The following is a 10,483-nucleotide window of genomic DNA, read 5'->3' as shown; positions in this document are numbered from 1 at the left end:
ATAAACTTAATTAAGAATGTAAAGGACCTGTACATAGAACACTTGCAAAATACTGATAAAGGAAATCAAAGGAGACCTAAATAAATAGAAAGACAATCCATGTTCATGGATTAGAAGGCTAACGCTCCTTCAGATATCAATGCAATACTAAACAAAATGCCAACAGCCTACTTTACAGAAATGGAAAAGCTATCAAATTCATGAGGAAGGGAAAGGGGCCTCAAATAAGGGAAAAACATCGAAAAAGAAGAATGAAGTCGGAGGCCACATCCTTCCTGACATTAAAGCGTATCATAAAGCTACAGTGGTCTAAGCACCTTGATACTTGTATAAAAGTAGATACATCTTTGGAATCAATCAATGGAATCAAATTGAGAGTTAAGAAATAAACCCTTAGATCTCTGGTCAATTGATATTTGATAAGGGCCCAAAGTCCGTTGAACTCAGACAGAACAGTTACCTCAATACATGGTGTTGGGAGAACTAGATATCCATATACAAAAGAATGAAAGAGGACGCCAAACCCACAATCAATGAAAAATTAACTAAACATGGAACAAAGCCCTAACTATAAGAACCAGTACCATAAAACTCCTGGAAGAAAATGTAGAGAAATATCCAAATAATCTAGTGCTAGGATGTAGTTTCTTAGACCTTATACCCAAAGCACATTCAATGAAAAAATAAATAAATAAATTGGACTTCCCCAAGATCTGGAAACTTCTGGGCTTCAAAGGACCTTGTCAAAACGGTGAAAAGTCAGATGATTCATTAAGAAAAAATACTTGGAATCCACATATTTAATAACAGTTTGATATCAAGAGTATCTAAGGAAATCCTACAAGACTATAATATAAAGACAGACAATCCAGTTTAAAAAGAAGCAAAAGACATGAAGCACTTTCCCAAAGAGGAAATAGAAATGGCTAAAAGGCACATGGAAACAATGCTCAGCTTCATTAGCTATTATTGAAATGTAAGTCAAAATCACACATTTCATAACCACTAGAATGGCTGCTATTAAATACACATGAAACTGCAAGTGCTGGAGAGGATGTGGGGAAATTTGGAGCACTTATCCACTGCTGGTGGCAATATGAAATGATACAGCCTCTATGGAGGACAGTTGGGAGGTTCTTCAGGAAGCTAAGGAAAGAGATGCCTTATGACTCGGCAATCCTGCCTCTCGGTATATACCCAGATGATCTGAAACAGGAATACAAATAAACATTTGCACACTGAAGTTCATAGCATTATTCACAGTTGCCAAAAGATGGAAACAACCCAAGTGTCTGTCAGCTGAAGAATAGATAAAGATGGAATATTATTCAGCAGTAAGAAGGAATGAAGTCCTAAAGCACAGGACAATGTGGATAAATCTTGAGGACCTTATGTTAAGAAAATAAGTCAGAGACAAAAGGACAAATATTATATGATTTCACTAATATGAATTAATTATAGTATGTAAAGTCATAGACATAAAATCTAGGTTCTAGTAAACCAGGATGACTAGAATGAGACTAGAGAATGGGGAGCAGTTACTTAAAATGTGCAGAATTTTTAAGTCGTCTGCACTTAAATGTTTGAAAATGCATAGAGCTAGGGGTGGCATGTTATTGTGGGTATAAATACATTCTTAATTGCAAGCAAATATGATGGAAAGGGGAAGTTTAGAGCAATGAATGTCTCTAGAAGAAAAACTGGATATTAAAACATGGGAATTTATAACAGTGAATCTTGTGGTGGATGAAGATTGAAATTAACTGTACAAAGTTAAAGGGTCATTTCATGAATTAGAACAAATGAAAGACTATGACAAGCAGTTAACAGTAGAGGGGTATATGGGGAAATGTACCTATTGCCAACTATTAGAGTTAATGGCAATATCTTAATATTCTTTCTTCACCAGTAACAAATGTACCACAGCAATGCTAGGGGTCAATAATAAGGGTGATTAAAAGGTATCAGATGTTTCCAGTTTTCATTTATATTTTTATTTCTTTTCCTGTAGTAATAAAAGTGCTCTAAAATTGATCATGGTGAAGAATACAAAACTCTGTAATGATACTGTCAGCCAGTTTTTGAATACTTTGGATGGATTGTATGGCATGTGACTATCTCTCACTAAAACCACACTAAAAACAAATGGGTATGTGGCACCACTATGCATTTGGTGGTAAAGATGGAGGAGCTTACTTCATTGTGCATGAAAAGCTGGCAAAATCTATGGGTGCTCAAGTCCTTGAAGGATGGGAGAGAAATTCCTGAAACTATTGAACTTTACCATCAGCAAATCCCCTGATACTATGTCAAAATCTAGGGACACCCTAATCAATAGATCAAGCCCTTAATCCTGAGGCTTACTCTTATGAAGCTTATGTAGGCAGCGGAGAAGCTTAGACTACCTATAGGTGTGTCTGAGACTACTTCTGGAGGACCGCTTTTGTTGCTCAGATGTGGCCTCACTCTCTCTAAGCCCAGCTCTGCAAGTGAAATCATTAGCCTCTCCCCTACGTGGGATATGACATCCAGGGGTGAATGTCTCCCTGGTGGCATGGGAGATGACTCCCAGGGATGAGTCTGGCCATGGCACCATGGGATCAACAATTCCATCCTGACCAAAAGAGGGAAAAGAAGTGTAACTAATATAGTATAAATGTCTGCGAGTTCAAATAGATCCAAGAGTCTACTCTGGAGGTCACTCTTCCACAAGCTTCAGTTAGATATTGCTACCTATCATAACTCGCCAAACCCCAGCCAAAATCATTCCAGCAAATCCTAAAGAACACCTGGGGTAATATATAAGGTTTTATAAAGGTTCCATGCACTAGAGTAACTTTCTAGAAACTTTCAACCTCCAGATGGGTCCCTGGACCAGATAAATCTTGCAACCTAGAGGGCCCAGCCTCTCCAGAACATCAGTTAGTTCCATCTCCCTACCTTATATTGTGAACAGACACTTCCAACATGAAAAAATTAGAATGGCCATAGCCCAAATACCCCTAAAGAGTGGAATAGAAAGATCAAAGGTGATGGTGGAATTATACAAAGACGGTAGGGTTTAACAAATGAATATGATTGCTGAATCATTAAATTGATATCTCTTTTAGTCTCCAGTATCTTAGAACAGCTAGAAGTAAAAGCATAAAATTGTGCAATTGTAACCCATGTCAAACTCTGAAATATGCTGTACAACTACCTGTGGTGTTATGCTTTGAAATTTCTTTCTTTTTTGCTATATGTTATCTTACATTTAACAAAAAGGAAAAAAGTCAATTGTGATGATAAAAAAATATTTAAGCCTTCTAGCCTCCTATATTCGGGAGAAGCTAGAAGGAAAAATCTGAGAAGATCATATGGTAGCCATGAAAAACTCTGGGATGTGTCCTTAACTACTTATTGAAGAGTGCTTTGAAAACTATTGCTTTTTTTCATTGCTTTGTATATATGTTACGCTATACAATTAAAAAGCTTAAAAATAAAAGATCACCCCCACAATTTGATGTGCCACATCTCCGTGGAGATAATGTAATCAAAAGTTTCCACACATGTGGTTCTAGAAAGATGCAGAATAGGAAAGAAATTAAATAAACTTAACATTGATATAAAGTTTATAGTCTATATTGCAAATTTTTCATATGTCCCAATAATGTCCTTTGGGCCTTTTTCCTTCCATTATTAGATCCAATCCAAGATAATTCATTGCATTTATATCCCTTTATATTTTTCATCATTCTTTTTTTTTTAATTCTGGAAACACTTTTCCAATTTCAGTCACTCCCAAGCAAACTATTCAGTAGGATTAATCGCATTCACAAGGTTCCCTTACCATATACTACTATCCATTAATGGAATTTTCCCCTCAACCCAAGCAGAAACCCTGCATTCTCTTTCTCCCCCACTTCCACCTATGTTAACCTCTATTCTACTTTCTGTCTCTATTTAATTTCATGTACTAAATAATTCATGTAAGTAGAATCATACAATATCTATCCTTTTGCATCTGAAATTTCACTTATTGCCTTAGAGGATTATCCAAGTTGTGATATGTATCAAAACTTCATTCCTTTTTAAGGATAATATTCCATTGCATGTGTGATTCATATTTTGTTTATCCATTCATCTATTCATAGATACTTTGTTCCCAAATTTTGTCTATTGTGAATAATGCTGCTATGAACAGCAGTGTTAAAAATATCTGAGTCCCTGCTTTCAATTCTTTGACAGGTATACCTAGAAATGGGATTGACAGGTCATATGGAAGTTTTAAATTTAACTTTCTAAAGGAATAGCCAAAATGTTATCCACAGTGGCTGTACCATGTTACATCCCCACTAATAATGCACAAGGGTTGCTATCTTTCTACATCCTTACCAACATTTGTTATTTTCCATTAAACAAATAGTAGCCTTTCAAGTGGGTTTGAAGTGGTATTTCATTGCAGTTTTGATTTCTATTTCCCTACTGGCTAAAGAATTTGTATCTTTTCATGTGCTTATTGGCCATTTGTATATCTTCTCTGGAGAAATGTCTGTTTAATCTTCTGCCCATCTTTTAATTGGGGTGTTGCAGTAGGTAGGTTCAGGTATCAACTTGGCTAGGTGATGGTGCCCAGTTGTTCTGTTGCTGTGGACTTAAATCATCAGCATGAGAACTTCATCTATGGCAGATCACAACTGTGGTTGACTAAGAGGAGTGCCTTCTGTAATGAGTGGTGTTTAATTTACTTAGCTGGAGGCTTAAAAGAAAGAGAGAAAAAAAGAGTTCACCAGTTCAGCAGAGCTCAGCAGCCCAGCCCACCTCAGCTCAGCACTCAGAGACATCTCAGAACCTGATGTTTGGAGATGCAGAAAGGACACACCTGGGGAAATCCATTTGACTCCAGAAGTCAGGAGAGAAGGCCTGCAGATGTCTTCGTGTGCCTTCCCTAATTAGTAAATTTGTAACCAAACAAATATCTTTTATAAAAGCAAAAAACGACAAGATGGCTTCACAGGCTAATTTTATCAAACTTTCTGAGAAGAATTAGTGTCAATCCTGCTCAAACTCTTCCAAAAAAAATGGAAGAAGAGGGAACACTAACTGATTCTATGAAGAGAACATCACCCTAACTCTTTGGGACTACAAGATACTACAAGAAAATAATATGGCAGACCAATCTCTCTAATGAAATATAGCTGCAAAAATCAAGAAAAAAATATTCTATTTATAATACCAGGTATATAGAAAGACATTCTATGTTCACGGGTTGGAAAGCTAAACTCTCCTTCAGATATCAATTCTATCCAAACTGATCTACAGATTCAATGCAATAGCAATCAAAATTCCAACAGCCTACTTTGCAGAAATGAAAAGCTAATTATCAAATTTATTTTATACTTGAAGGGCTTCAAATAGCAAAAAAACATATCATAAAAGAAGAATAAAAGGGAGGCCACATGCTTCCTGACTTTAAAGCATACATTGCTCCAAACAGCATGGTACAGGCATAAAGATAGATATATCAATCTGTGGATTTGAATTGAGAGTTCAGAAATAGACCCTCCCGTTTATGGTCAAATGATATTGACAAAGCTCCCAAGTCCACTCAACTGGAACCGAGTAATCTCTTCACTGAATGGTTTTGGGAGGATTGGATAGCCATATCCAAAAGAATGAAAGAGGACCACTACCTCAAACCCTACAAAAATTAGCTCAAAATGGATCAATGACCTAATTATAAGAATGAGTACCATAAAACTCCTAGAAGAAAATGAAAGGACACATCTTCAAGATCTACTGATAGAGGTAGTTTCTTAGATTTATGTCCACAGCACAAGTAATAAAGAAAAAAAATGATAAATGGGACCCCCTCAAAGTTGGACACGTCTGTGCTTCAGATCACCTACCAAAAGGGTGAAAAGGCAGCTGGCAAATAGGAGAAGATATTGGTGGCTACATATCTGATAAGTGATTGCTATCCAGAATCCTCTGATATCTTCTGCCTCAACATCCTCATATGTGTCTTCTCAGGTCCTTGATCAGCAAAGGGAACAGAGGGTTTTATCTAGCTTCTTATCCTTCTACACTGTTGTTTCAGATGCCTCTCCCAGGTAGCCTTCCCAGACTTCCTCTCTTCAGAAGGAATCTTCCCACACTGGGCTCCCACAGCACATGGTCCATCTCATCACCCATCCTGCACATGCTGAGTATCACACCAGAGATTGCTCCTGCCAGGGGCAGCATCTTATCCAGTGCCAGCCACGGCTCAATTCAGTGTAGGCTTCCAGCGAATGAATGAATGAATGAAAAAATTAATAACCAATCGGTCCCTAATGCAGAAGCTTTATTAGTGCAACTGGGAGAAGATTTGAGAGTCAAAGAGCTGGTGGTGGGATGAGGATGGGCCCCAGGTCCCCCAGTGTCCATTCCCAGCTTTGTCTAAGCTTGGTCCTTGTGTGTCCTAGGACTCTGTGTTTTCCTTCTTCCTCTCCTCCTCCTGCTGTTTCTCCAGGGGCCCACATTGATCCTAGTGGGGAGAAGGCACAGTTGTAAGGGGAGGAAAGTTTTTTCCCATATGAACTCTGGACTCTGGATCCAGCCCAGCCAGGGCTCCCAACTCTGGCTCTGCCACTTCCTAGCTGGGCACCTCGGGGAATCACTTTCCCTGTCTGGATTTCAGCTTATTCACTTCAAAATGAGAGCTCAGTCCCTTTACCACTGTCCTTTTCTGAGTGCATCTGACCTTCCAGGCCCTGAAGCAGTATCTCCAGGTGCCTTGCAATTGCACCCATTTTACAGAGGATGAAAAAGGCTCACTGTGGCCCCATCACCTGTCTGAGGTCACCTGGTCAAAAGATGAGGGAGGCTTGTCCAGATGGCCTTCCTTGTGAATCTGTGCTCTTAAGTCCTTTCCCAGGGTTCCCACAGATGAGAGGGGACCTGGCCCTCTGGAAGGCACGTGAGGTGGCAAATGGATGGAGATGTTTTTATCATAACAATTATGAAATCATTTCACGTATATAAAAAAAGTAATATACTCATCACCTGCATGATATCACAGATAACATCGCATAGAATGAGATCAAGTAAAGCCTTGCATTTAACAGGGGTTTAAAGAGAAATATTAAGGAGAGACTTATGTAGGTAGTTTTGGGTTAGACAAAAATAAGGACATGGTTCTGGATTTGCTGCAGTTTGGGTGACACTGAAACCAGAATTGTGATTCCCAATTGAACAGGTAAAAATATGAGCAGTGGGTGCAAAGGCCTGGGGAGCAGGAAATGGCAAATGGCACTTCCTGGGGTACACCGCCTCACTGGGTCTCACCACCACGCCTTTGCTAGGCTGATCCTCTCCAGTTATCCTCAAAATTCTCCCCACCTACTCTGCACATCCTTCTTGATTCCACAGTGCCTTTTCCCTCCTGGGGTCCCACCCAGAGCCAATGGGCCTGCAGGAAGCTCAGCTTTCCCTGCTTCAAAGTAGGATGCGCTGCTTTGCTGCGCAGCCTGGGTTGGTGGGCTTCGCTCTCTTGGCCTCCAGGGCTGCCCACAGCTGGACCACACCCAGGCTCCCCTCTTGCATTCACCTTCTTTCCATCCGTGTACAGGATTTCATCGTCCTGCAGGCCCACGCAGGTGAGGGCTTCGTGGAACTCCCTCAGTTGTTCCTTGGTCACTTCCGGCTTCCTGGCTGCAGGGGTGGGAGAGCCTGGGTGAGGAAGGTGGGAGAGCCAGGCAGGGGGCCAGGCAGGGCTGGGGTTCCGGGAACCCACCCCTAGGGTGGGGGAGCCTGGGTGAGTCTGGAGTAAGTGGCTGCCCATGTGCCTACCGTAGAAGGAAAGTCCCCGGTTCTGCTCATCTTCTGGGAAGAATAAGAACATGAAGGTCTCGGGGTCCTTGGTGAGCCACAGGTTGGCAAAGTGTTCTCTGTCCTGCACTGGAGGGACAACAGCCTCTGTGTGAGACCGAGAAGAGGGCGGTATTCCCTCCTACATGAGGACCCCTGGGCGTGCCGAGGGTCATTCAGCTGACCGGAGAGTCCTGGGTTCCCTCTCCCCGTTTTACAGATGAGGAGAATGGGGTCCAGAGAGGAGCCCTGGGGCAGGTGACTGGGACCAATTCAGCACCATTGGGCTTCCTGTGCCCCTACTATGTGCCGTCTCCCTGGTATAATTGGGACATGCATGAATCCACCATCTGCCCAACAGTGGCAGTGCCACCCTTCACTTCCAGAGGATCTCACAGTGTGGCTAAGGCAGAGGCGGGTCTGGAGCCAGCCCTGGATCTGAGTCCTAATTTGAATTGCACACTGTGTGACCTTGGGGAAAGACCTTGACTTCTCTGTGCCTCTGATTACTCCCATGTAAATTGGGTAGAACATCATCGTGCCCTCTTAGACTACTAAATCACTTAGTTCATGTAAAGCACTTTGAACAATGCATGAGCCTTTTCTGTGTTCTCACCCCAGCCCTCCTCCTCCTCGGCAATTTGCCAGGCTATTCCCCAGGCTCCCCTTTCCTCATGCAGCCCTGCAGGGATGGCCCAGACTCACCAATTTGGGATAAGGTCCCATTCTGCCTCTGGATGTTACCAGAGCTGACATTGTAGATGCACCTGTGCCCCCTAAAGTCAGATACAAAGAGAGATCATAGGGTCAGATGGTCAAGGAGAGAGGGGCAGGCACTCATGTCATTCAAGAAGGACAAGATTCAGGCAGATTCCAGTTGGCCCTCCCACTCCAAGGATGGGGACACAGTCTGAGGCCCGCTGTGTAGGGGGTAACTTGCTCCCATCCTCCCACTCTAGTAGGAGAAGCCAGGGCTGGCCCTGGGGTAGGGACAGAGGGTTGGTACATGGGGGTCTCACATGGTCAGATACTGCCTGAAGAGTAGGCTGTCTTCTGTCAAGTTGGGTGTCATATAAAAGAAGTCTGCTTCGATTCCTCTACTTTCATTCTGGTACTCAGAGTTACGTAAAACAGCAGCAATGTAAAACCACTTGCCAGAGAGCTGGGGAGAAAGCAGGAGCTGATGATGGGGTGCTGAGGGCTGAACCCTTTATGGGCTCAGACAGATCCTCCCCCTATTTTGCAAACAGGGAAACAGAGAAGCCCCGGTGGGGAACTGCATGTGCAGGAATTTAAGCCCCATGAGCCAGGCATCACTAGGGGCACCTCCCAACCCCCCATGCCCAGCATAAACTACCCTTTTGTGGCATCTCAGAACAGGGCTCTGACCTTCGGGCATAATAATTCCCGAGGCTCCTGGATTTCACCCCAGGATCCAAAGGAAAGGGTAGGGCCAGAAGCTAGTAGGGGAGAGGGCAAACCCGAGAGGCTGGGCCCAGGGCTCACCCGCTGCAGGGTTGTGTTGGTGATGGGCGCAGCCTCCAGGTGGTCACACACTGGGCTCCGGGCACTCAGCAGAGGAAGGAGGCTCAGGACTGCGAGGGCCCAGGGCAGCGCCATGCTGGGACAGGAAGGGGTGCCAGGAGTGGTGGCTGGAGGTTGCTGTGACCTTTATAAGAAGCTGTGGGCAGGTGGGCAGGGCCCAGCCAGGGTCCACTGAACTCTGACACAATCCAGGGAATGCTTGGGAAATCTCTTGCATAAAACCCTCTTTCTTCCCCCAAATGACAATTTGGGAAAGGTTAAAAAAAAAAAATTAACCCTTTATTCCAGGTAAAACTTCCAACTCTCTAATTCGGGTCCGCTTTGGCCAAAGGGTTTTAGAGCACTAAGGGGTCTGGCTTAGTCAAGGTTAGTATGGAATGTGAGCCAGAGTGAGATGAAATACTTTTGAGTTCACAGATTTTATTAGAGGACTCACCCATTGGCAATATCATGGTTTTCATCCAACTGAGGAGGAGCCAGGAATAAAACAAGTGCCAATGTCAACTTAGAGTTTCCAGGCTGCCTAGTGTCGGGGTTTCGGGGCTGGAGCAGAAAACATGATTCAATTCCAGTTGAGAGTGGTTCCCAGCATGGAGGCAGGAACATTTCCAGAAGAGGGGACAGCTAAGTTGACTGTCTTATTTCCAGGAAATGGATTCCTTGAACCAATTCCCAGCATCTAAAGGAAGACAGTAAGTCCACGCTGCTCCCCAGCATGTGCTAATCTATCAGGGAGGCTGCTGTCTTTTCTCCAACATAAGAACGGTCTTGGAACAGTGACCAGCACAGAGCAAATACGGTAAATCTTGGGGAATGAATCTTGCCCATTTACATTCCTACTGATGCAGGCAAATGTTTCCCCATATGAATAAATACTTTCAAAAAGTATTATGATAAACTTCAATTTTGTTTTCTCAGTCATTTCCCATGTTTTGCATCACATTTCATGTTTTAGTGTAGTCTATAGTTTTAATTTTAAAAAATATTTTTATTTAAGAAAACAAACAATACATAGAACCACCAGAAAAAGATATCTTTGTTAGCTTAACCTTAGGCATATTTCAATAAAGTATCCATATAACCATTGTAACCTGTGTTTGCACAGTTA

General features: G+C 42.5%; 1 protein-coding gene across 1 annotated transcript; it reads right to left on the bottom strand.

Annotated features, from left to right (window-relative positions):
• Positions 1 to 6,399: 6,399 nt before the first annotated feature.
• Positions 6,400 to 9,488, bottom strand: LOC143659531 (alpha-1-acid glycoprotein 1-like). Its single transcript, XM_077132607.1, has 6 exons — positions 9,337 to 9,488; positions 8,850 to 8,992; positions 8,536 to 8,606; positions 7,813 to 7,920; positions 7,571 to 7,674; positions 6,400 to 6,508 (listed from the first exon to the last, which is right to left on the bottom strand). Exons 1-6 carry the CDS (start codon positions 9,448 to 9,450, stop codon positions 6,443 to 6,445), a joined length of 606 nt encoding a protein of 201 aa, XP_076988722.1. The 5' UTR covers positions 9,451 to 9,488; the 3' UTR covers positions 6,400 to 6,442.
• Between the last annotated feature and the right edge of the window lie 995 nt (positions 9,489 to 10,483).

Source organism: Tamandua tetradactyla, chromosome 2, assembly GCF_023851605.1.
Source record: "Tamandua tetradactyla isolate mTamTet1 chromosome 2, mTamTet1.pri, whole genome shotgun sequence".
Classification (NCBI taxonomy): domain Eukaryota; kingdom Metazoa; phylum Chordata; class Mammalia; order Pilosa; family Myrmecophagidae; genus Tamandua; species Tamandua tetradactyla.
Note: the sequence above shows the minus strand (reverse complement) of the source record. Positions and strands in the feature narration are given on the sequence as shown.